We start from the raw sequence: 26,557 nt of genomic DNA on the forward strand, positions 1-26,557 counted from the left end.
ACAATTACAATTTAAAGAAAACTACATCAAGGATAATTGGCTAAAGATAGAAGTATCTGAGAGCGTTAGGGAAAGAGAAGAAAAGAGTGTGAGAGCTTCCCTTTCTCGTATGAGTAAATGAGAATTATTCCAGTCCTTACCTTTTGCAGTGAGTGGAGTCAAGGTTAGGTTCTTGGTGTTTGGATCCTTCTTGCTGTCTTTCCCTCTTTCCTTCTACGCCCTCACTTGTTATGTGTTGACTCTATATTTATATGAAAAGGTTACATTGATTCTTATGGAGTCGTTTTACATTTACATGTGTTAACAAAAAGGGACTGTTAACTTAAATGCTCTGTTTGCAGCAGAGAAGAAGAGATTGCCATGAATCCTGGGCTGAACAGGGGAACTGGTAGGTGGTTCCTTCTGGGAACACCAGGGAGGTGCTAGGGAGCCATTACCTTGGAAATTCCACTCAGAGTAGGGCCATCCAGCTCTTCCCAGCTCTCTCTGGTGTCCCCAGAAAGAGACCTATTATCATTCCTGGAAGGAAAACGGAATGGTCTAGCACTCCCATCCCATGTCTGTCACGGGTATTGGGATCCTTGAGCTGGCATGGCAGAGTTTCCAATTGGTTCAGAAGCGTTTGAGACTACCCTTAAGCCTGCTCACTCTTTTTTTTTTTTTTTTTTGTTGCTAGCAGCTTGCTTAGGCATGGCTGGGCAAGCTTTGTTCTTTAACCCTTACAGCTTTGGATCTGACCTTCATCTTGAGCCAGCGTGGCCACGGGTCAGTGCGTTGTCTGGGTGCAAGTGGGGAGCTCTCTGGTGCAGCCTGGCAGTAGCATGGTAAGAGGCTGGTTGTGGGCTCCACATGCAGCTCCAGCTTTGTTGTGGAACTGAAAGGCAAAGATACAGCATGAATCATGCACTTACAATTCTTAAGAGGCCTCTTCAGCTTTACTAATCCAAAGTGTTATGAGAATTAGAAGAGGACTTAAAAAAAAAAAAGGTAAAAAGAAAAAAAAGTAAGTTTTAATACCTCTCCCTTTATCTGGAAAAGCTGCTGGGTTTGATTATTTGGTTGTGTGTTTGTTTGTTTTCCTCACTGTTTTCCTTAATCCCTTCTGTGACTGAAATAAAAGTGACATGGAGTGTCTTGCCTCCCTTAGGCCTGATGCTGTCCGTTTATAGGGATGTGAGATTTTTTAGATATTCAGAGGATGATTCTTAGATATTTGATCAACTTGTGTGTAAAAGCTTGCAAAACAGTGACCTAAATGTTTATACTGAGTAGTGACAGGATGCTGTGGAGCTGTTTAACTATATATTTATAACAATTATCCTACTTGGCGAGAAAGATATGTTTTCTTCTCAGAGGAAATTTTTGCCTTTTTTTTCCTTTTTCTGCCCATGATTTGTGGTTATAGTTGCCTTTCTCTGTCATTTTACCTTTTTGTGTTAGATGTAAATAAAGAGCTAATTACAGTTAATCTCAGTGCAAAGGAATGAAATTTTAAAGAGTGAAAAATAACTCCCATCTGTTGGATTTGCAGCAACATTTTGGGGTTTGCTGTCTACTTGGAAGGATGCCAACAGTTATCTTGCTCAATTTAAAGTTTTCTTTGCACTATTTAAACTGGATTTTTAATAATTTAAAAGACAAACAGAAGTGGAAAAAGCTTTTCAAATTATGTTTGGCCACGTTCTTAATGTGCTGGTTGCTAAAATGTGAACAGCTCTAACTGAAATGAGTTGAAATCCCACTACCAAATTCTATAGGAACATGATTGAGACCTTCTGGAAAAGCATCTATTTTTCATAGTACTATACTGCATTTCTGTGTTTTCCCTCTGCTGAGGCTCCATGTGCCCGACTAACCAGCCTCAAAATGACTTGTTCCAAGGGAGCTATTGCTTAAGTAGTTACTATTTAAGACAGGCTCAGAACCTCAGTTTTATATGATGGGTAGGTGAGACATTTAGCCCCATCAGCTCCACTGACTGTTGAGCTCAGGGAATTAATCTATACTTTGCACTCATATGTTATCTTTCATCTCAGCATCTCTAAGCACTTTAGAGACATTAAGATGCACAGCTGTGGTGTGAGGTGGCGAGAGGCTGTTATAAATGTGGCTGGGGAAACAGAGGCACAGATTGCAGAAGCCTCTACTAATGCACTCAGTTCAGGGAACAGCCATTTATTTATAAGTTCTCTAATGCTTGATTATCAGGGAGGCACTACAATTTTTTCTGCACTGCTTTTGGTGACTTATGCCTACATGTAGGTTTCATGTACATTAACAGAAATTTGTATTTCTACCCTTAACTAGCAGACTGCTTTAAAATCTTCGACCTTGGAGACTTACAGAAGTATAGTAAATGGCAGAGTAAATAGTCCAAATTTCTAGTTATTTTTTCTGAGTTTAGTTTGCAATAAGTACGACGATCTCACCTCCCTCCCACCGTAGTACCATCCAGGGCCCCACCTACATAAGTTTGTTAGCAATCTGTTGAGTCAAAGCTCAGATCATTAGAAAATACTGATTTTGACAGTAAGAGCCATGCAAATTCACTCTAATACAAATAATTGGATTTGTTCTGTTTGGAAATAGCTGCCTCCCCCCTCTTCCTTCAAGACACAGACAGTTTCCAGCCCTTGTTTCTAAGAAGGGGTCTTGGTAATGGGACAAGAATGTATGTGTTGCTGCCCAGCTGGCAGGCTGTGGAGGTCTTGAGGCCACCCAACCTCTTTGAATGAACAGAGATGTGCTGCTGGATCCCAAAATGTGTTGCTGTAATAAATTGTGCTGGTTTCATTTGAGCCAGACAGGATTGATGTGTTGGGGTGACTGAACGACGTGACAAATCTAAGACTCCACTGGAGTAACATCCCCACGGACTGGGTTTCCCCATATCCAGTCTCCTGAAAAAATAACTGCAGTCTCAGTGCAATTTACCTTTCTTCACCTTCCTTGTTCTCTCTCATGTTGCTATGTGGAATTTAGGGAGGCTGTTTAATTCTGTCTTCTTGGGAGGTTGCACAAACATAGACACCCTGACTCAAGGTCACGGAGAGATGGAAATGTTTTTCTCCAGGCTTACTTTGTTTTTCTTTTCTCCCATTGCACAGGGGAGCTGCATCTTGCATTGCAGCGGTGCTGAATAGCCCTAGGTTGTGACTACCCAGGAAGGTAATGTTTCCCCCTTTATAAGCATTTTTTCCCCCCTTGTCCGACAGGTGCAATGACTGTAGTTGCTGACACAAAGTGTCAAAGAGCACGAGGGAAACTCAACCGAGCTTTCTAAAGACACTCAGTGATTACTTCCTCTCAATGCAGAGAAGTGAGCCAGCCCAGGGCCAGGGTCAGCACAGATTTCAGGATATTGAGACATCCACTTCCTGGCGTTGAAAGTGCTCAGAAATTAAAATTGTGGAGGCTTTTCAGATTTTTGGCCCTTTGCAGCAGGGTTTTAGTGCACAGCAGTATTTCCTTGTGTCGCTGCTCCTTGTAGCCTTTGGAAATGTCAGCAGCGAATGTATTGCCTTTTGTTTGTCATTCAGCTGGGGAAATGAATTCGTTGCCCTCATGAGATCAATCGTATTCTCCCCAAATAATTAATATTGATGACAATCACAGCATACTGCTGCCTGCAGCTCCATCTCAGCCTTCGCACTGTGTACATGCTGTGGGTCAGAGAGCAGACTTTCTCAAAGAAGGCTCCAGGACTTAAAAATCAGGGTGGTGTTGTTTGAAGGTTGAATTTTGAGCTGCACTGCTGGAGTCAGTGCAGGCAGAGCCTGAGCAAGTTCCTTGTGATGGTGCAACTGAATATTTGCAGAAGGAAATGTTAGAGACATGGGGAGCAAATCCAGTACACATCACAGGGGAAGGATTATCTCATTCTGTCTCTCTTTACCTCCTCTTTTTTTTGTGTGTACCTGGCTTTTTCTAGTCCCCTTTGCAGAGTGCAGCTGTACTATGCTTACCAGGAAGGGGCAGTATGCAAAAGAAAGCTGCTCGAATAGTCACCAGGAGGACCAAGTGGGTAGGCTGGGAATGTGGAGGGCTGGAAGGACCTCTGGAGAACTGTTTGTAAATGGGATGCTGTCCTGGGAGAGGCCAGTAGCTCCTGGGCTTTCTGTTTTAGTATTGCTTTAAATTTTGCCATGGATTGATGTGTAAAGTACACTTAGAACAGCCTGTCTGAGCTGCAGACAGGGATAGAAGCATCTTGATGTCTTATTCTTGTTTGCTTTTACGTATAAGGCTAAATGGGATTAAATTAACATGATTAATATAAGTATCGGTGTGGAAATGCTGTGTGGCCCAAACTTGAAAAATTCATCTGACTTGCTTTTACCCTTGAATACGTTGCTTATCCCAGCATACCAAGAGTCACTTAAGGAGATCCTTCTCTTATGCTGCGGGGAAAGCTGGGTCTTCCCCACTGGCAACAGCATGGGCAAACCTGCTGCGGTGCTGGAGACATTGCAGGCTACCTGAGGAATTTGTGGCACTTCTGGAAAGGGAAGTGAAAGAGTGATGATGTGCTCTGGAGCATGGTGGTGCTTGGAGGATTTTTGCCTGCTGTGTCCCTCTCTGGAGGAACAAGAAGGGGAAGATGATGGCTGAATATAGAGCAGCCACCGTGGGAATCTGATCTGCAAGCACTGAGGGCTATAAGGGGAGGAGATGAAATGAAGGAGCAGGTATATAGCTGGCAGCAAGGGCTTGAACTTAGGAAAATAAACTCTTGGAGTGCTTTTGAGACTGAGACCCTCTTGCAGGTAGTGCTGGGCAGGGCTGGGTGTAGCCCCTGGTGTGATGGTGGAGATATGGAGTGAGCAGAGCACTGGCTGTGCCAGGCTGGACTGATGAGGAGATACCTCTCCTGGGAAGCTGCTCTGGGGTTCAAGAGTTGCAGGCTGGTGGTGTGAAAGGCAGTAAACCCAGCTGATAAACCTGCTCGAATCTGCACTGTGTTCTCTGGTTTTAGAGACTTGGGCAGAGCTAACTTGGGGTTGCTGCTGTGCAATCTGTTGCACAATGTGGATGTGCTGCTGTGTCCACCACAGCAGTGGAACAACCTCTTAGGGAGGATATTGAAGCTGCTTACATTGAAAAACCAGTAAAAAGGTCAGGAGGCAGAATGTGTAAATTAAATGCACGTCAGATGTCTCCAGGTGCTCTGTGAGAACTAATTGGAATTTTTCCAGCAAGGGAGGAATCTCGCTCTGGATTCCTTAAGTCTTCTCAAGTCTTTGAGCTATGTTGATTACAGCTTTCTTTTATTCTGTGTGAAGATTAGTTTATCAGTTTATTTTGTGGTAGTGCAATATGTGGGTATTTCTCAGAACTCTCCTTTCACTATAACATTGCCATCCAAAATAGAAGCATTGTGTCTGGCTTCATGGAAGATTCCAGCTCTCTTTGAAGCTGTTGGACACTTTTCATTCCCTGGCTATTCAGACTTAAAAAATAGACTGTCTTGGCTGGATACCTTTTGCTTGAGCACAGAAGTGCTCTTGTAGCTTGGTGTTTGAACTGCTTGGTGGCCAGCATGTATGCATTTGTAGTCTGTGCTGTTTGATTTTATAGCTGTGGCTCTACCTGCCCCTCTTCAGCCCACTCCACAGATCTCTAGGTGGTAGCCCCAGCTGTTTATTTGTCTTGTCCAGGTGTGCATATTTTGTAGAGATGACAGATTACTGTGCTAGTTTATTTTTGATGTATGAAATGCAGCGTGCTCTGCCTCCTAAATAGCTGCCAGAGTATAATCAGTGGCACCTTGGCTTCCAGCAGAGCAGTGCGTAAGATCTGTAGCATTTCTGCTTTACCAAGTCCTGAGAGGACCCCAGGAGAACTGCAAAGAGAAGCAGGGTGTACTGAGTTTCTTTAGACATATTTTCAAGCCACCCCTGCCTTTCCACGTTTTTCCTTTTGAGAGGGAGAAAAATAGTTTCTTCATCTGAATTCTGATTATTAGTATTAAATCCGTTGAGCCAAAAGGACGCCAGGAGATGGTATCTAAATGTCAATAGCAAATCACAAATTCCTTGCCTGGCAATCGCTTCCATGTCCCAAACATTGGCACTGGCAGAGGCAAATCTTGCACTACCAGGGAAGCTCCCAGAAATGACTCACTGTGAATGAAAATCTCTGCAATTTTCCCTGAGCCTCTGAGCTGGAGGTGAGGCTGCTGCCTGCTCTGCCCTCAGGAGCTCTTGGTGCTTTTGTAGCATTGCTCATGCAATTTGTGCTGCTCTGTTGAGGGAGAAATAGCTTGGGACCACCTCCTGTGGTGACTCTGGGGTGGCACACTGCTGGGTTCATTCCTCCCCATGCTGGGGATTTAGTGAAAATTAATTATTAAAAAGACATCAGACTGCAGCCCTTGGCCTGGATGGGCAGGCAGGAGGCCAGGTAGGGGCTGTGGTGGTTGACAGGCAAATGGAACCACCTCAGATGCCTGATGTCATGTCCTTGGCTGGCAATGAGCTGGCTGAGCCACTGACTGAGAAGATTGTTTCCAGATTTTTTTGTTGTGTGTTTTGTGTGTTTGGTTTTATTTTTAGTTTTTTTTCCCCCCTTCTCTTCAGGGTACTTGGTAGACCTTGGTGTAAAGGTGTGTGTGGGCACTGTATCTCCCCAGTGCTGGGAGCCAGTGCTTCCAGGTCCTGTGTTCAAGTGACCAGCTCTGGCCAAGCAAGACAGAAGATGCTCTGTGCTAGTGACAGGGGACACCTCTCACCAGGGCAACTTTGCATCTGACTCCCAGTAATTTATTTTTTTTTTCCCTCTACAAAAGTAGGTGTGTAATATCTGCTGTAATTCTAGCTGGTGAAAAACTTTCAGGCTGCTCAAATTGAAACGTTTCCTTTGGTTCTGATGACATAAATTACTTTTATAATAGAAACATTTCAGAACAAATTCCTTTCAGCCCGCTCTGCTGTCAGGCATGTGATAGCCTGGTGAGTGCAGCCACCCTGGCAGAAGTGGGACTTCAGTGTTGATCTTGCAGGTCCCTGCACATGCCTTGGATGTGTCACCATTAGATGTGCTGATTGGGTCACACTTATGGCTCCTGCAATATCCCTGATTGCCGGGCAGGCTTCAGCCCTGGCTGATTCCTGCTGAAATGTGCTGGCTGTTAGGGAGCTCCTGCCAAGATAAACTGGACTCCCTGCCCTTAGAGGAGATGCAAATGTTTTTCTGAGGACAGCACTGGGGGCCCTTTGGTCAGTGTGCCTGTGTTTGAAGTGACGAGTGTGGCATAGCATGCACTAGAGCAGGGAAAGTGCTCCGAGCTGCTTATGGCTTTTATCATCAAATTGCTGCTCGATTCCTCCCCGTTCTGTTCCTGGAAGATGTCTGGGAATGAAAATTGTAATGAACGTGTTTATTCCTCCTGAGGAGTAATGGCTGGACTTCTGAACCCCGTCACCTGTCTTTCTACCCCCATTCCCAGAGACTGCGGTGTAACATTCCGTTCCTCTGGGGGGCTGCCCATGGGACTGGCCAGCTCTCTGCAGGAGTGGCTCCGCTTTGGGCAGAGTGGAACTGCTGACACCACAGCAAAGGGTGGTGCCATGTAGTGCCCAAATGGCCTCCAGAGGAGGGGCAGGGCCAGTGAGACACTGCGCAAATCCTGGGTAAGTGGCACCGAGGTGGTTTATGCTACAGTAATTCCCCCTTTTGTCTGATTTACTCCTGCACGTACTGAAAAGCAAAAGTGTTTCCTGGAGGGCAGAAGGGCCTTTTCCCATTTTCCATTAGTGTTTTTGCTGTTACTTTTCTGCAGTTGCTTTTGCAGGCTGCCCTTTGTCTGCCTTTTGGATTCTTTGAATTTACTTGAACTGTACATTTATTTTTCCCCATAAGAAAACACAGCAGACTCATCGAGCAGCCTTCTCCAATGCTGCTGCATGAGGATGCAGGGACCCAGGGCTTGTGAGCACACTGTGATGTGGGAGCAGAGGAGCTGTACCTCTCTCCTGAGCACCAGCCTGGCTCTGCAGCCCATCACTCAGCCTTCATCCTCAAGTCCATGTGGCTTAGAAACAAAGCATTTCCTAAGCCATCCCACTCTGGATTTTGCTAGCCTTCCTCTGTCTACATCCCAGTTTTTGGGGCCAGTCCTATGCTCTCAAATGCTTCTGACTTTGGACAGAATTAGAGAAAGAAAATACTATGTAAAAGCTGCTCTGGCTGAAGTTATTTTTTTCCTCTTTCTGAAAGTGCTTTATTATAAATGCCCTTTCAGCCAGAGCACTTAGTGGCAAGGTTTTGAAGGGTGCTTTTGTTCTGCAGGCCATAGTGTGACTTCTCAGTGAAAAGCAGAAAACCTACCAGCCCTCCCTAGATGCCTGTGGTTAGGAGGGACAAAGGTACTTTTCTTGGAAAATGCAGCATTGTTTTGTAGAATTGGTACAGTGTCTTTGAGAATAGGTCTGCAGTAGTTACTTAGAGTGCAGCTCTCTTTGTTAATTATTTGACATCTATCTTGGGTTTTATAATTGTTTAGAAAGTGCATAGGCTTTATGGGGTCTGTGCTGCTAAAGGCAGGAGTGAATGATTCTTTTGAATCATGAGGTCTGTTTGGAAAGGGTGTTTTATTAAAAGGTGTTTTATATGAAAATATTAATGGTTTTTTCTGACATAAATGCCACTTGTGACCAGTACTAAATGAAAAAAAAACAAAACACAAGCCTTTCCACCCTCTTTGCTGTTAAGGAGACACTTCTGTGACTGTGTTTCTCCTCACCCCACTTTTCTTTGCTCCTCTGTAGAAAGAAGGTGAAAGTTTGAAGAAGAAAGTGCTCAGGGAACAATTTTTGATTTGAAACAAAGTGAACATATCAAGTAAGTTCCTTAAAAAAAATTCTAACAGTGGCTGTGATGGATCATTTTCCCCAACCACTCTGTGAATTATTATTATTGAAATGTTAATTTATGGAGATATTAAGAACACCTCAGAGTATATTGGTCTCGTGAGAAGTTCCTGAAGTGCTGAGGATGTATCAGAGCTCTCCAGCTGTCTTCTGGCTGCTCTGATTGCCTGCTTCCTAGCTGTGATGTGATTTCTGAGCTGGTAAGCTCTTCTGCTCACTGATTTTATTCCTGGCTCCCTTTAGTGTTTGCTTTTATTTTTATTTGCTTTGGGTGGATGCAGTTGGGTGAACCCCTCTGCTGCCACCTGGGTTTGCACTCCCTGGCCTCTGGCTCCTTCGCTTGCAGCCAGAGATGCTGGTGTTTCAGCACAGTGCTACGGAATTGCATAAGAAGTTCATCAGACACCACTGGAATTGCACCATTTACAGGCAAAATGGCAACATGCTTTCTGATGTCACGAAACAAAGAAGGTTGAGAAAACTCTTCCCTTCCTGGCAAGACCGGGGTGGGTTGTAGTCCTGTGGTGTCAGGTTCTTAAGGGCATTGCAAAACCCATCCCCTCTCTCTGCAACTGGATGCAATGCCCTCTGTGTGACAACAGGACTGCTGTGGGGAGACCTTTCTGTTTGGGGTAGATCACAGATTTGGGGCTATTTAAAGCAAAGCATCCCAGTGCTAGCAGCACTAGTACACAGAACCTGTGTTAGTACAAACCATCAGATCCTGTGGCTTTGTTTTTTTGGGGTTTTAGGGGTTTTTTGAGTAATCGTGTGCCACAGGAATGGAGCTGGACTGCAGAAGCCATCCTGCCCTACTGTCCCCTTTATCTTCTTCACTGAGTATGTGAGCTCTCCATTTCTTTACCAAACAGAGAGTATCCTCTTCCTTTATCTCAGCTGACAAATGCTGGCCCAGTCAGGGCATCCAGGAGGCTGCGACAGCTCCTCTTGACCAGCCCTTGACTCTGTATGTATACCTTCCATGGACCCTTGCATTTTGTACACTGTGAGAGCAGCCAGGGCTGTGGTCAAGTGCATCCCTTTCCCATAATGGAGAAATTGCTGCAATCTGACAGGCTCTGTGTCTGTCTGCCTTCACTGATAAGATCTCTGGAGAGCCTGGAATGAACCAGAAGTAAATCACTCTGTGTAAGGCTTCTGATTTTATAGCTCGGTAGAGCAAGAAGGAAGGATTTTCTTACTAGCAGGAAGAGCATGGAAATCTTGGACACCTTGCTCGTGGGAACAGAGACTTGGTGGCTCTTTGAGACAGTTGAAAGGAGCATGTTCCTGTGAACATAGCTAATGGATGTAAATATTAGCTCGCTGCAGAGTTCATGTATCACTGAGTGAAATGTAGTAGTTTATTTTGGCCTCGGGCCACATAAATGGCCTTGCTCTATACAAGATAAACTCATCCAAAGTCAGTAGTTGTTCCTGCATGCTTCAGGGCTGAATTCAGTCTGATTTGTGCAAAATGCAGGAGAGAATTATAGGAAAATAAGGGTGAGTTAGGACACGCCGTGCATTTAGCTAATGACAAATGGAGAGGGAATCACGAGGGATTTTTATTATGGGAATGATTCCCTGTCGCTGTTTACACCCCCTCTCTTCGAGCATCTAAATTACCAAAAGATCCTCAGTTCCTACCAGAAGTGCAGCATGTTGGTTCTCTCTGTCCGATCTGATGGTGTAAAGATGTTTTATTTTTCTTCAACATCTCCGAGGGGTGGGAGTACTGAATGCTCTTTCTTCTCTATGAATATTCTTAAGTAACATTGGGAGCTGGTTGTAGGTGGCATTGAGGAAGGGTTTGATTAGCAGCTGGTATTTCAGTTTGGAGGAAGGCAGTAGGGGATGACCAGCCCTCAACTAAACCTCAGGGAAGAAGATTCACTTTCTTCCCTGCTTCTTGCCCATTTTTTAAAGCCTGATGGCTTCAGAGGCGATCTACAGCCCTTCACATGGACTGTGCAGGGAAGAGCAGGCTTGCTCCGGATTTCCTTTGTCTCTTTGAGATGAGCCCAGCAGAAGGAAAGCATTGCACAAAGGCTTTTCAGATGTAAGCATTGAAAAGAAAGGATTCAATATCCGCTGCTGGGTTTTGAGAAGTACAGTTCACGTATCCCATTCCTGTTAATCTCTGCAATCTGTGCAATCATAGGTGCTCTCTGCTTATGCTCAAAGCCCTTCTGTGTACTGCATATATTCTGGACAGGTTTATGAGGGATGCGTTTAAGGGAGCTCTGTGGCTTCTCTCCCCACACTTTTAACCCACCGTGATGGAACAGGTTTCCCTGTCATCTGGTAAGCACACTCCTGACAGTATCACCATGCTCGTTACTGCATCTGCCTGGCGGAGCTGAGATGCTTTGATGAAGTTCAGCCTTTTAACCATCTCTTCTCCCTTTGTGATCTGACAGCACCTAGGAATATCAAATGCGACCTTCACCCCATTAATGAGAGCATCCAGTAGATGTCAGTTTTCATGACTACCAGCTTATAAATTGCATCCTGAAAAACCTAGAAACAGAGGGAGATTTAATTCCAGTGAGCGAGTAGCTCTGAGAGCTGAATGCCAGATACGGGAGCGGTCAGCCAGTGAAACTCTGGCAATGTACATTTATCTCAAATTACAGGAAATTGTGCTCTGTAGCAGGAATGGAAAAGTCTGGGATTGTTTTTTGCTTATCAGAGCTGCTTAGAAAGTATAAGCCTTTGTTCAGATCATTTCTGAAAAGCCTACAAACCTGATGCTTGTTTACTCCTGTGAGGTGGCTGTTCAAAGAAGGGTTTGACTGGAAAGGGCTGGTGAGGCCTTGTGTTGCCTCCACTGCCTGTAGGAGCAGAGTGAAGCAGTCAGGACCCTGGCAACCAGCCTCTTTGCAGGTCACCAACAGCAGACCTTGCCAGTTTGGACTGCACTGGTGTGGTTGTCCTGTTGAACCGTCAAACACATATTCAGTGCAATTGTACTTCAGCTGCTGCTCACTGTCGCAAGTGCTTTCTGCACTTGTTTTTAGAAATGAGCCAAATGAGGTCTTGGCAAAGGACCTCAGTGTTTTGGGAGTCAAAGGTCAGGATTTCTAGCCTGCAAGCACCTATTTTACTCCTTGTGCTTCAAGATACAGACTATTCCAGTGACTTGAATCAATGATCTGGGCTGTCCTCTTCAGAGCCGTCACCTCCCAGGCTTGGCAAGCTGCCACAGGTGGAGCAATGCAACGCAGATACTATACTCAAGGCATCTTAATGAAATAAAAAAAGAACCTACCAGAATTAAAGGATCACTGGGTGGATGGAGGGATAAACACACACACTCAGAGTTAAAAAATTGCCTGCAGTGATGAAACAGTGTCAAATAACCAGAAACTCTGTGTGCTTTGTCTTGCAGGATGAAGATGGTCCTGCTGGTTACACTCTGGCTGTCCATGGTCACCCTCAGCAGAGGCTCGGGTAAGGACATGGCATGCAATGGGTTTGCCTACTTACTGTGGGAAGAGCTGACCTGAGACCAGAGAATAAAACTGTCTGCAGCGAGTTTTAAGAATTTACAGCATTTCTGGATTAAAGGGTTGTGTGTAAAATGCTTCAGCAAAGTATTGAACACAATGCTAGTTCTGTGGGGTATTGTACAATGCTCATGTATGGAGGCTACAAGTGTAGTTGGTGTAAATGGGTGCATTAGCAAATAGCAGAAAGCACCACCTCGACCTAAAAGTGCTTTGTAAATTCAAGGTGCCCACTTGGTCAGTATCTTTATTCCCCTTCTGTAAGGGATGAAACCAGAGCTTGGCACGTGGTGTTGACTTGTCACTGAATTGCAAGCAGGACTCAGACTTGAACCTGAACTCTGCTATTCCTGGTTGGATCCGGAGGGGGCTGAGATTCGGCTCTCCAATTCTGACTCATGCCTCAGCAATGCAAGGGGAGAGGGGAACTTGTGGAGTAAGAGGAGCTCTGATACCCGTCTCACTGAGTCACTTTCCTGACAGGAAATATGTTGTCATGCTCGCAGCTCCTCTGGCACACGTTCAGCCCAGCTCTTCTGAAGAGGCAGATTGTGCATGTCTCGGCTCCGGACTTCCTATTTGGGGGCGGAAGGAGACAGCATGATTTACAGGAGGCGAGTGGAAAGGGGGAGGGAGGAAAGAACAGGCGCTGGTTTTGTGGGGGGAAATGCTCAGAAATAAGGGCTGTGCAGAGGATTGACTAGCCTCCCCCATGAACCTTTGTCCCTCTGCAGCAAGGGACAAACAAGAAGTTATAATATCCTGACCAGATGAACAGCTCTCGTGTCATTCCCTCTTGGACTGTACTGAATTATCATGGCCGAATTCACATCATGCACTTCAGCAAGGTTCATTTCAGTGCAGTGTTCATCACAGAGGCTGGGAGGCTTTTCTCCTCCTTGGGCTGCCCAAGGGCTGCAGGCATTCACAGTAGGCTGTGGTCTTTGGAAGGGGATGTCCCATCCTGGCTGACAGGGACTGGGTGGAAGTGGTGAGCAATGAGGAAACAGCAAAGGAGAAAGAATTTACGGCCCGGGTCTCCTCCGCTAAACCCAAAGTAGCAGGAGCACCAAGGGAAGGAGGAATCCAGTGACATGGATCTTTGCTGCTCGCTGGGAAAATCCCTGCTTTGCATGTGATTCTTGACATGCTGTTCTACTCTCCACCAACGCAATATCCTCCTCCTGCTGAGGCAGCATTATGACACCCCACGTGCAGTCATCTTGGGCTTTTTCAGAAATGGGAGGTATGTGCAACTGAACCAGGATCGCCCAGGAAATGTTAGAGCTACCCTAAAAGCTGATACAGTCATCTGGGAGCCGTGAAAATGAGCACCCTGGCATTTGGGAAACACAGGCTCCTGCCAATGGATCTGGCAGAACCAGAACCCTCCATGCAGAGGTCTTCTGTACAGGATGCTCAGAGCCCTTGTAGAGCGCTGCAAGAACATAAGTGTCAAAGGGTGATGCATGAGACACGTGATCAGTTAAAATATGTCTCTCCTGCAAATCCAATGCAGTATATGCATTTAATTATCTGGAGGTCTGTGGTGTCAGACACACTCTTCAGTTCAGAGCTTGCTTTTTATGCCATGGACATCATAAACCAGTTTGGGCTGTCAAAATGTCTTCTGTTATTCATGATGGGCCTGGATGGCTGTTTGTAGATGGATGGAGGGGCAGCTGTTTGTGCAGCCCTCTGTTACACTGTGGGGTTTTCCTGAGGCTGGCACCAAAAGGCGACTGGAGCTCGTTTCACCCTTGCAAAGTTGTAAATACAGAGCAGTATGGGAAACCAGAGTTGCTCTGGCAATGTTGCAGCATTTGGGCTTGCTTTTTCTTTCAGGAACGGGAAGCATGGGTGAGGGGACCAGAGCTGAGGTTATCTGGAGTGAATGCAGAAGGGCTGTGCCCAGTCTACAGCTGCCCTGGTGGTCACCTAACACCAAGCAAGGCCATGGAGATGGGTAGCTCTCAGTGAGGAACCTGGCTCCTGGGATATTTAACATGTGTAACTTGGTAGGGATTTGTCATTTCAGATGAATGTCTTTCTGTGCTTTGACTATTAAGTCATGTAATCCTGTATTGTCGGGACCAGCTCTCTCTCCAGCCAAGGCTGGACTGAGGAAGGCTGGAGGCAGGGACCAGAGTCCTTCTGTGGTTTGTTGCCACTTTTCTGCCTCTGCCATCCTTCCTGGTGGAGCAGTGTGGTCAACAACACTGACCAGAGACTGCCCAAGCCAGGGGTACCGGTTCTGCCGAGTCCCAGGCTCTGTGAGCTTGCAGGGGAGATGAGGAGCCAACATTTGCTAAATTTCAGCTTTAAAATACCAGCCCTGCTCTGGCTGTGATGCAAGCAGCCTTTCCATCCACTTCATCCAGTACGGCTGACAGTCTCCCTGGCAATGTGTCAGAAAGCTTCAGCACTGTGCTTTACCCTGCTTCTTACTGGAGAGATAAATCCATAAACTTTATTTCCCCCCCAGATTTCGCCTACAGCACTGTGGCTCTAAACATCTGTTCTTTGGGCTCTGCTGTTTCTGCTGCGTATGGAGGCTGGTGCTGCAACAAAATCACTTGCCGGAAGGGAGGTGCAAACTGTACGAGGAAAGAAATGTGATCTGAGTAGTGTAGAGTAAAAGATGTGGAGTCTGAGACTGAATTGGTGCCTGAGTCTTCTATTCACTCATACTGTATGCGAGGGTAGATCTTTTCTGGTCTTAAGAGTGTACATGATCTGCACTGCATGGGTTTGAATTCCTTACTTGTGACCTTTGGCATAGTGTTTGCAATGGTGTTTGGGGTCTTTTGCTTTAACTGCCTAGCTAAGCCATCCCTAAGTTGGAAATGAGGCTCCCCACTTGTGTTGTAGGATGCTTAGTGCACCCAATGTTCTGATATCCAGAGAAGGATTGCAAAAACCAATGGACCCAGTTCTGGTCTTAAAATTATTTCTTTGGCACTACTGAAGTCATATAAATATACACTGGCTTAAAAGAGATGAAAAAGCAGTTGGACAAAGAACAGTGTGAATGCAGAATAATGTTATGTTCTTATTTCTGAACAAAGCTAGCTGATGTTAGATACCGACTTATGTAGAAGATATAGCTGTAGTTGTTCCATTTTCCTCTCTCTGCTAACCAGGCTGCTCTCTTACTCTCCAAGAATTCTCAGCTTTTGCAGGGAGAGGGTTGGGGAGGGGATGGTGGTTAGGAGTATTGTCTTAGGGAATTGCAAAAGCAGAATATTGCTGCCATGAGAGGAGGAGCAGCCTCATGCTGATTATCTGAAGGACATGTATGAAGTGTTAGCTGGTACCTGCTGTGCATAAATAGTGCTTTGGTGGGAGGAATCATCGTGTTTGCATAGGGATGCCTCTGATAACTCCCTTGGGGAACTATCAGACTCTCAGACAGGCTGTGTGGTAGGATGAGCCCAGAACTGGGGCTAGCTTCTACCCAGAATGACACCCCAGCATGGCAGGCAGTGGCTGTAAGGCAGCCAGGAGCTTCTGTCCTGGGAGCTTTATTTCAGGCTCTGCTGTTATTTGCTGGATTGTGAGCATGTCTTTTACATTCCCTGATATCAGGGGCTTTCAGGCACTGGTTTTGTCCACTCTGAAGTTGGCTCCAAGGTGCCAGATGTCACCAGTGCTTCTCGATTCAGGTGGTGACTGGAGCAGAGAACTTGCAGCTTCAGAGAGAAAGAAACAGAGGTCAGGCTCCAGAGGTCAGAGCTGCCGCCTGAGCTGTCTCTCCCAAGGGCCGATCTGCGCTCCGTGTCTGTGTCGCACTGAGCAGAGAGGCAGAGCAGTTGCTGATGGCCAGGGGAAATTTGCAGATTAATAAATTACTGTCTGTAAAACACTTTGAAGATGGAAAGCCCTGTGCAGCTCCTCAGGATTATTACTATATAACTCTTATTCTACTGATGGGGTTCCAGTGGCCTTATTTTCCGTATGATTTGTGACAGCCCCAGAAGCTGAGAAGCTTATTTTGGTGTGTAAAGTCAGAAGAAAAATAGATTAAACTGCATTATTGTTTTCTAAAGAGACTAAATCCCTCCCCCATCATCTTCTCTTGGGATTTCCTGACTTCCTCCTACTCTTCCAATCTCAGCCTCTTGCTGTCCTAATTTAGGACATGATTTTATAACCATCCATACCCATCTGTGAGTTACTGTCATTGTAGAAGTTTATGGCACTTGGGGGCATGAAGTTATTCGACACCGAGGGTGTTGAAAGGTGCCCAGCCCTGAAGTGGATGAAGATAAAACCTGCAGAGCAGAGCTGACCTGGGTGCAGACGTGTAAGTGCAGCTGCCAGCCTCCCTCTGCACCAGCCACAGTTGTGCCCGCTGAGGAGATAAGACCTCAGTCTGCTTCTTGTCAGCTGAGGAAATAGGTTGTGAGGGGTGAGTTTTGTGCAGGCGTCAACATGATGTGACCTATCTGCATTGAAGTGCAGAAATGTGTGGAGGAAGGCAGCCCTTTTTGAGTGTGTTGCTGATTTGGTATTGAATAGTCACTTTTGCTCCTTTGTGTGTATCAAATAGAGCATCAGGGGACATCGGAGTCCTGTCTCCTACCCACCTTATCCATCATGTCCCTCTCCCACTGCTGCACAGTTGTGTTTTATTGCACACAAGTGACTCTGCTGGGCTTGTAGACCCTTGCAGTGCATTTTACTGCCTGCTGCGTTTTTTCAGTTTCCATCCTTGCCAGAGGACAGTTGCTGCAGCACCTTTGTAATGCAGACATCCCTGTAGATGGACAGTACAGAATCATTGACTCTGTTTTAAAGCAGGCAACAGAGCACCTGGCTAAACACAGTAACTAGGCTGCGTGGGTTGGCAGAGCCAGGAATTTAGCCTGGACTTTGTCAAGCCCCAGCTTGGTGTCTCAGGCACACAAAAGAGCCCCTGCCAGCTTGAGCACAGCTCAGTGGTGATGCTAATCGGGTAAACCCCCTTTTCATGCTGCCTCTCCTACAGATGAGTTTCCAATGGGGTGTTCTGTTTCCTGTATTTCTCCTCCTCCCATGCTGCTCTTCTTTGCTTCACACAAAAATTTTCTCAATGAAGTGGAATGGAAAGTAGCTATTTGCTCCTCTTATCCTTCAGGGAAGCAGTTCATACCCCTACCTTTATCGTTTTGACCTCAAATTTAAAGAAAGCCTTCAGGAAAATATATCAAGCTTGCTAGAGGAATCTGAATATAATTTTTTTTTTTTTTGGCCCAGTTGCTGGAGGTAACCAAAATACTCTGTGCCACATACAGTAAACAGCTTTATGCACAGATAGAGAGTGAAGGCATAAAGCTCACTGTGGAGGAGTTTTAAAAGACACAAATAACTACCCCATGTTACAGGCTGTGCTTGATGAGATAAGGCGATTCAGAGTCAGAAGCTCTGGGCTCCATACAGTTTTTTGAATGTCATGCCTTGGCTGCTTCCTCTGAAGTCAACAGAAGTTTATGCAGTCAGCTTATTTTTCATTAATTTGACAGAGAGACAGGCTGTCACACCTGTTTAAACTAGACTTTCAGGGTCTAAAGTTAATCAACCACAATATACAAGTGCTTTTTGAAACGATGAGCCGTTCTGCAACAGAAAGTACTTTTGTACTTTTTCTTCTCCCTTTCTCAGCTGTCCTACCTATTTAAATGATAAAAGCACTTGGGCAGGGAGAGAGAGACTCCATCCTTGTGTGCAGCATCTGGAGGAGCTACTTTCGTGGGGTCATCACAGCTCAGTGGCAAAACAGGATGGATATGGTGAGACCTGGGAGAATTGCAAGACCATGTCGCCAGTGCCATCACAGCAGAACCACATGGATGGGGCTGGGCTGTGATAGGAGGTTTCTGCCAGGACCACTTCCACTTACTTATTCTGCTGGAGAGGCAGTGGGAGAAAGGCAGTGAGGTTATGACAAGTCTTTTTTGATGTGTTTCCACTGGATGTCAGATTATGAATTTCTGAAGAGTTCACACAGCTTCTAGGCCGAGCCTCCAAGGCAGCTATGGCCTCAAGGCAGTTGAGCTGTGACCAGTTTTTAGTCAGTCTCTGACCACGGTCACTGCTGCAGAAATAGTGTGAGCAAATGGTGAGAGCTAGCTGATCTTGGCTATGTCTAACCTAGTTTTGTGTCATTCCCACCAATTTCAGTGTGCTCTGTGCCTCTTCTCCCAGTTAAGGGCAGATCTCATTTGTTTTGTTCCATGCTTCTCTTCCTCCACCGTGTTGGATGGTCAGATGGGATACAGGCAGCATGGGGAACACTGCCCTACTCAGCTGCTGAGCAGAGAACACAGCCAGGGAGCATGGTGTGGTTTTGTGCAGGGTGGGTGTGTGAAAGGAAAACTGCGGTAGAAGAGAGGGTGCTCCTGGCACTGGCATAAATGGAAGGCGCACCCACGTGTGATGGTGGCCACAGCTGGTACCTCCTGTGCCCACAGTGCAGCTCCTCCGTTCAGCCTGGCTTCCTCTGCTTCCTTCTCACTGACTGAGCTTGAAAGATGGTGGGGAGGAAAATTTTTTTTAAGGTAGTAGTGATTAATTCTTAATCGCTTTGCGTGATCAGCTGTTTCTGCCTTATTGATGCTGATTCGTGCATTGAGCTAACCACTGGCCTTGCTCTACTCCCCAGGTGGAGGCTGACTCATACCAGCTTTGCTTTAAGATAATGCAGCAGGGGCAGACAAAGAAAGTAGGAAGCTGTTGAGATAGGCCCCAGCAGCGTGGGCTTGTAGCCCAAAAAGCCAATTGTGCCCTGGGTCACATCAGAAGCAGTGTGGTCAGCAGGTCAAGGGAGGTGATTCTTCCTCTCTACTTGGCTCTTGAGGGACCCCACCTGCAGTGCTGTGTCCAGCTCTGGGGTCCCCAACATAAGAATGTTGGAGCAGGTCCAAAGGAGGGCACAAAGATGATCCGAGAGCTGGACCACCTCTCCAGCTGAGAGAGTTGGGGCTGTTCAGCCTGGAGAAGAAAAGGCTCTGAGGAGACCATAGAGTCCCTTCCAGTACATAAAGGGACGACAAGAAAGCTGGAGAGGGACTTTTCATGAGGCCATGTAGCGAAAGGACAAGGAGTAATGACTTTAAGCTGAAGGAGGGTAGGTTTAGATTAGATATTAGGAAGAAATTCTTCACTGTAAGGGTGGTGAGGCACTGGAACAGGATGCCCAGAAAAGCTGTGGATACCCCATCCAAGGAAATATTCAAAACCAGGTAGGATGGGGCTTTGACCAACCTGGTCTAGTGGATGGTGTTCCTGGCAGCGAGGTTGGAACTGGATGATTTTTAAGGTCCTTTTGAACCCAAACCATTCTGTGATAGTGCAGCCCCATCTGATGCTGCAGCTGAAGTGGTGTGGAGGACAGGGGTCATTCACTGGCAGGGTCATTCAGTTGGCAGCATTGATGGTTTCGTGTCCTGCACAGTCCCAGTCTGCGTACAAGGCAGGCCCCCTCCCAAAATTAGCGATGATTATGAAGGGCACATCAATTTGGCAAATGACAGGGTAATTTGTGCCAGCATGATAGATGACCTCTCATAAGGATGGCTCTTTACTATTTCTTCATAGAAATTTTAACTAAGAGAAGCCTTTGCTTGTAGCCCTATGGGAGGGAAGGGATGGAGGTGGTGTAGAGCTGGTAGAGTTTTGATGATTGAGATTTTTCTTTTAAATAGAAGTACTTAAAATGTCTGCACAAAAGTGCCAAACTGTGGACAAAATTTAACAGCATTTCTTGATGCGGCTTTACTCTCTTTTTTTTTGGGTTTTTTTTTTTTTTTTAATCCAGTTTGTCTTTTCTTGAAAAATCTAAACAGCTGAACCAATTTCATCTCTGTTTTAAGAGTGTGAATTCTTGTAATAGGTGCTGCAGGTGCATCTCAGGTGTTTGTATTCACACAGGAGCTCTGTTCCGAAGCTTGGAGAAGAGGAGGCTCAGGGATGACCTTATCACTCTCTACAACTCCCTGAGAGGAGGTTGTAGCCAGGCGAGCATTGGCCTCTTCTCCCAGGCAACCAGTGACCAGAAGAGAGGACATGGCATCAAGCTGCATCATGGGAGGTTTAGGTTGGACATTAGGAGGAATTTCTTCACAGAAGGAGTGATTAGACATTGGAATGGACTGCCCAGGGAGATGGTAGAGTCACCATCCCTGGAGGTATTTAAGGAAAGACTGGACACGGTACTTAGTGCCGTGGTCTAGTTGTCGTGGTGGTGTTCTGTCATAGGTTGGACTTGATGATCTCAGAGGTCTTTTCCAACCTAATTGATTCTGTGATTCTGTGAAGAGGCTGAATCAGTGCAGTAAGTGAAAGGCTGGGAAAGGTTTCCAGAAATGTCTGTTTTCACTTTTATGCAGCTGAGCGGCGTTATTTTTTTTCCCTCCAATTTTCTACTTTGCCTCTGAAGAAGCCACTTTCTTCAGCTTTGTTTGGCTTCTGAGGGGTCTGTTTTGGGATACCTGGTGTTGAAGGGCATCATAGCATCAGATTCAGAAATGGGACAAATCTGTCAGTTTCTGTAAGAGAGGCAGTTTCTATCCCTTGTATCAGGAGTAGACACCCCTATGAACACAGCTTGCAGTGTACAGTCCAAGCAAGGAAGACACTTGGAGTTAGCTTTGCCAGTTCACCTTGTTCCCAGTATGCATTAAGGAGGAGTGCAACAGCCTGCTCGTATCTTTATGTCAGGGCACATGATTTCAAGATAGGCATCCTTACCCTCAGCCTTCTGCCTGCACTTTTTCTTTTAATGCTGGAGAGGCAGGAGTGTTCCTTCTACCATTCAACCTCCCTCCACCCTGTATAATCCTCATCCCTTTTCCAAAGCAGGGCTGTGCAAGCAGGAACATTTCTTGCCTTTTTCCTGCATTGTCTGTCACAGGTAGGTATTATGGGTCATAGGCTGCCCTGCTGTGTGATTGCAGAGCATTCAGCAGTAAGAGGGGTCAGTTGAGGCATCTGCAGTGCACCTCATTGGTAATGAGAACAAGGTGGTTTCTTTCAAAAGTGTTTTGCAGAGGTGTTTCTAGGAAGATGCATCTGTGGGATGGTGTATTTTTAGAGAATTTTATTGTGTCCCTCGGGTATGTGTGTAGGGCTCCATTTGCTGCAGCATGGAAGGGACCATGGAGTTACCTATAGTTCCATCTCTGTGCTGGTTTCTATTTGTTAGCAAACCTCTGAAGTCACAGCATGAATGCTGATCCCACTTGATTTAATCAGGAGCTGCTCTTAACTCCAGCAGCTGTTTTGTGCAGGAAATGTTTCGAGAGAGAAGAAATTTGCTTCCTAGGCTTAGCCAGTGAAAACAAGTGTGAGTTGCTGCAAACGGGCACAGCACCGTAGAAGTTAGTGCTGTTTCTCACGAGAACTGGATCCTTGGATCTTCTTTCTGCAGTGCTCCCTCAAATATCATTACTGGAGTCAGGATATATCAATGTGTGTGTATATGTATTTTTTTTCATAGTGGTAGCTGCTTTATGCCAGTGAAGGGTCACTGTGAAGTCATGCCATTTTTTTCAGGCTATCTCCAGTTCAGTCTGACATCCAAGTAGCTGGATGCTGATGTTAGCAGCAAATAGGCTCTGAATATCCAATAGAGCTTAAAATAGTGGAAGGGACACAAAATGTTGCAGGGAGCTGTTGGATACAATAAAATTATAGCAATAATAATGTGAGTATCCCCTCTATGCATGTGTGTGGAGTGCAGCCAGCTGTCTGGGTTTGATCTCTGCTGGGGTCTGCTGTAGAAGTGCCCCCACAGCAGAGGTTGCTGTTTGGCACGGGGAGAAGAGCACCCTCACAGCTGGGGAACAGAAGGCTCACAAAGGTGTGTGTGAGGGATGCCCTGCAGTCCTCACACATGTTATGTCAGGCAGAGCCCAGCTATCTTGGTCATAAAACACCCCAAAAAGTAGAAATAGCAGTACTGCTGTCAGCACAGCACAGGGAGAAGGGAAGCTGTGCAAAGGACCACTGCTTCTGTCCTTGGTGTTTTGTGTCTGAAGGAGCTCTTGCTGCAGCCTGGGGTATTTCTTCCATCTCTGCTGTAAGTGATGGGTCATGGCATTGCTCCCTGAGCCCTCAGAGCCGTGCTTGGTGTCTTTGCCCTGGCAGCCAGGAGGAATCCTTGCCAGCCAGGTGGCATACACAGCCTGTGATCTCACACTGCACGGCTGCTCCTGTGGTCTGGGTGTAGCTGTTCAGTACCAGCACAGTTATATGCTGGTTTTGGGGTTCAGCTCAGAGCTTGCAGCACTCCAGGTAAGGGCACGTGGGGAGCCTTAGCACTGGCTCTTTGCTGTGACAGTGTTCCTGAAGCCAGGCTAATTAGCCAGCTCTGAGGCAAAATCTCCAGGTATAGCTCTTATAGTAAAACAATAACAGTCACTTCTTCCTGAGCCAAGAAGAAAAGGCCTGTGCATTGCTTTTGAGAAATGTAGGAAGAAAAAAAATAAAATAGTTGTATTTATTTTCGATAACTCATTCAGGTAGAATGGGTAAGTAGTTTTACAGTGCTGATTTATGGTCTGTTGCAAAATGCAAGAGCTGCTCATGATTGCAAATTTCATTGATCCTGACTCTAAGAATTTCAGTACTGTAATGTTTTATATAGTTTTCTCCCTCCCCAGTCCTGCCATTTGAAATAATAAGGACAGTTCGCCTTTATGCAACCCAAGAGAAGATAGCAAAGTTAGGTGCCAGGAAGAGAACCCAGGTATCCTGATTTACAGACCCAGGTTTGCTCCTTCCAGAGGGAGAGCCTTTCTTTACAAACAAAAAAGCCCCCTCTCCATGAGTAGCAATCCATGCTTTATCATGCAGTTAGCAGACAGTCTCTGCAGGCTCATTTGTCTCATTACCACTGTATGGACAATTGCCCATACCTAATCCAGTAGCTTGACCCCACCAGCATAAAGCAGCATACTGGTTCCAGTTGGCCTTGATTATGGTGGTGACTGGTGACCATACACCTTCCCGTATAAGGCTTCCAATAATGGTTTTGTCTGTCAGAATGAGCCTTGGCTCTGGCTGTGGTAGCAGCCATAATGTGTGATGCTGTCTTGGTTTAACTACAAGATGTTCGGGAGGTGAGACCTCTAATGAGAGGTCGGTCCCTGGGGAAGAGGCTCCAAAGGTCAGCAGTGCTCCAGTGAGCAAAATCCCAGGTACCAAGAGAGGGTGAGTTCTGGGGCACACCTGTTTTTATCTTGTCTCTCAAGCTCCCAGAATGCTTCACTTCAGGGACCCGCCTTTTCAGCAGGTCCCAAGATGCCAGGGACAGTCTTTCCGTGATTCAGCTCGGATGGGGGGGTGGGCGGTCCCTCATGCTCTAAATTACATGATGGTATGAAAAAAAATCACTAAAAATCTTTCCCATTTAACTAAAACTACAACAGATGCTGTGCGGTTGTGAAAGACATTTTTTAGATAATAAGCTATGGCACTCTCCAACCACTTATGTTTGGGGTTCCTACAGGCAAATATTTGGGTTCTGGGTAGCTTCACTGCCTCTTCCTAGCCCAATTTGTTCTCTTCCTCCAGAAGTAGCACTCTGTCATATGGGTGTTCAGAATACCACAGGAGGAGCAGTGCAGCTTGCATTTACATTTATGTGCAAACTCGCCAGAAAACATTTCTATTCTTACTGGCCCAGATTCCTCCTCCCCATGACTAACCATTGCTGAGCCACAGGAGTTAGCATCGCTGCCTTTAAGTGCTGCAGGCCTATCTTCTCAAAGGTTTATCACTTTGCTTTTTTTAATTAAGTATGAATTTGGGGCCAAGCTACATCCCACTGTCTACTTAAGGAAGAATAAATGCCAGAAATCCTGCTTTGGGCCTGTGAAGTCAGTTCAGAAGAATTCAGAAGAATTTGGCTCAAAGAGCATATTGTATTCTGTTTTTCCTTTTGGTCTGAGTTCTTCTAATATCTGCAAATGGGAGAGGCTTTGCAGTGTCGTCTCTGGTAAGCCTGTGATGTGCTGAGACACTGCTCCCAGGGACCGCTGCAGGCAGCACACCCCTCTCCTGTTTGATTCATTTTGGGTTCTCAGACGTCAGGCTGCCCTAGCAAATGCCTCTCAGCAGCTACAAGAGATGCACTGGGAAGCGTGCCATGCTGTGCTCTGCCTCGTCAGCGTGGGGAGACAGGAGATGCACTGACAGCAGCTTCTCCGTGTGTCTCAGTTGGTGCCGACAGTGCAGGTTGCTCTCAGGTTTGCTGACACCCTGGTACCGTGCTTTGCTTGCACTGACTCCCTTCCTGACTGGACATCCTGATGGGTAGGAGGAACTGAATGGAAAGGACTACCCAGAAGGAAGTTGGGTTTGAAGTGTGCTTTTGTCCTGAAACTATTTGCTAATGAGAAGAATAAATTCTTTAAAGAAATAATTAAAAAAAAGGCACTGTACAGCTTTTTCTCATGTTGGCCAATTTCTGTGTCAATCCAAGTCTGCTGTGAGCCACACTGAGCCTGTTGAACTGTGATTGGGGAATTGCACCTGGACATTGCTTGGGAATTCTCAAGAGAACCTGCTGCTGCATCCTCCATACTGTCTCTTCTGCCCCTCAGCCTCCCTTCTTAAACTTCACTATGAACAGTTGCTCTGTGTCACTTATTAGTGCTTGTACTCTTTATGTTACCATAGTGTGCACAGGGGTCACATGAATCCATCACAGAAAAGACAGTTCTTGCTCTTGGAACCCGCAGTCCAGCTTCTTCTGTCAGGGGCAGTGACCCATAGCTCTAGGGGAGGGTTGATGTTTGTGTTGGGTTTTTTACTTTTTTTTCTCCCCTCTTATTTTAACATGTCTATTTCCATCTTCCCTACCATCGTGTATGGATGCACACACACCTCTGGCATTGCTTTCATCTAAACTTTATCTTCCCACATAAGATTTTTGTGTTACGTTTTCTTGAAGCTCTCTAGGAACCCTGGTTTTGTGCAGGAATATCCTATTCTGTTGTCCTGATGAGAGATAAGTAGCTTGGAAGAAGTGTAGGAGTTGTACAAATGAAAGCAGAGGTTTGCAGGTTCTCCAGAAATGAACACAGTGTTCTTGCTCTGCTCTATGAAAGCCCAGTTTGCTTTCACTGAAAACACTATGTTTTTACCTCTGACTTTAATGGAGACAGGACCAAGGGCTATGGGGAGCATGGGCAGAACAGTTTTTGTCCTGCAGACTCGCAAGCTAAGGCACCTTGTTCTTCCTGGCTGCAGAACGCTGCGATGACTGGGGTGTGGATACCATGAAGCAGATCCAGATTTATGATGGGGAACCTGCCAAGATCAAATGCCCACTTTTTGAGACCTTCTTGAAGTACAACTATAGCACAGCCCATTCTGCTGGCTTAACCCTGATCTGGTACAGGATTGCGCAGGACCGGGATCTGGAGGAACCCATTAATTATCGTCTCCCGGACAATCACATCAGTAAGGATAAAGACACACTTTGGTTCTGGCCTGCTCTCCTCAATGACACTGGGAATTATACCTGCATGCTCAGGTAAGCTGTGTGGTGCAGCTCCTGTCTTCAGTGCAATCGAAGGACTTCTGTGGAGGTGGGGAAATTAGGCTGTTAGCACCAGATCTTTCTGTAGGGAGACAACCATTTGTATAAGTATTAATGGGAAAAGAATGTTACAATTATAAGACCGCACAGTGCTGAGCCAATTTACATTGCAATAATGCTTGGAGCCTTGCAAGCATTAATGAGTGTGCCTCTCCTTGCTTGCTGCAAGTGTCCATGAAAATATTATTGCTGAGCCCATGGCAAAATCCACAGGCGCTCACTATTAAGAAGTGATCTGGATGTCTAGAGTAAAAATAGCTTCAGATGCAGGGGTAATGTTTTGACTGCACACTAATTTGGCAAAGATTCATGAGATTCAGACTTCTAGGAAATTAAAAGTGTCTCTGAGTATGGTACAAAATGAACATAGCATCTGCTATGCACAAGAGCTCTTTTTGATCTTACGTTGTCTCTTGTCTGTGTCTTTGACCCTATGATCTGCTTTACCAGCGGGGGAGTGGATGTTGCTTGTTAGTCATCTTTATAGGCTTTTCTGAGCTTGTGTGGCCACCTTTGATGGGGCTTTCTTTCCCATTTATAAATGAGTCAGCTAAGGCTGTATCTACCACATCAGCGCTATGATGCTC

The 26,557-nt window shown here is 45.9% G+C and overlaps 1 protein-coding gene across 6 annotated transcripts in view; it reads left to right on the top strand.

The window, feature by feature from the left end:
* Positions 1 to 26,557, top strand: part of IL1RAP (interleukin 1 receptor accessory protein) — a 50,570-nt gene that overhangs the window by 3,960 nt on the left and 20,053 nt on the right. For 3 of the 6 annotated variants that reach the window (XM_017810821.1, XM_017810823.1, XM_017810822.1), the window contains exons 2-3: positions 12,265 to 12,326; positions 25,619 to 25,904. In XM_017810821.1, coding sequence (XP_017666310.1) covers positions 12,266 to 12,326; positions 25,619 to 25,904 — 347 coding nt within the window. In that variant the 5' untranslated portion in view covers position 12,265. Of the gene's footprint in view, positions 1 to 7,579; positions 7,632 to 8,768; positions 8,842 to 12,264; positions 12,327 to 25,618; positions 25,905 to 26,557 lie in introns of those variants that run through there. The other 3 variants (XM_017810819.1, XM_017810825.1, XM_017810824.1) reach the window with 2 other exon arrangements.

The sequence above is a fragment of the Lepidothrix coronata genome, unplaced genomic scaffold, assembly GCF_001604755.1.
Source record: "Lepidothrix coronata isolate B3197 unplaced genomic scaffold, Lepidothrix_coronata-1.0 Scaffold29, whole genome shotgun sequence".
In the NCBI taxonomy this organism is placed as follows: domain Eukaryota; kingdom Metazoa; phylum Chordata; class Aves; order Passeriformes; family Pipridae; genus Lepidothrix; species Lepidothrix coronata.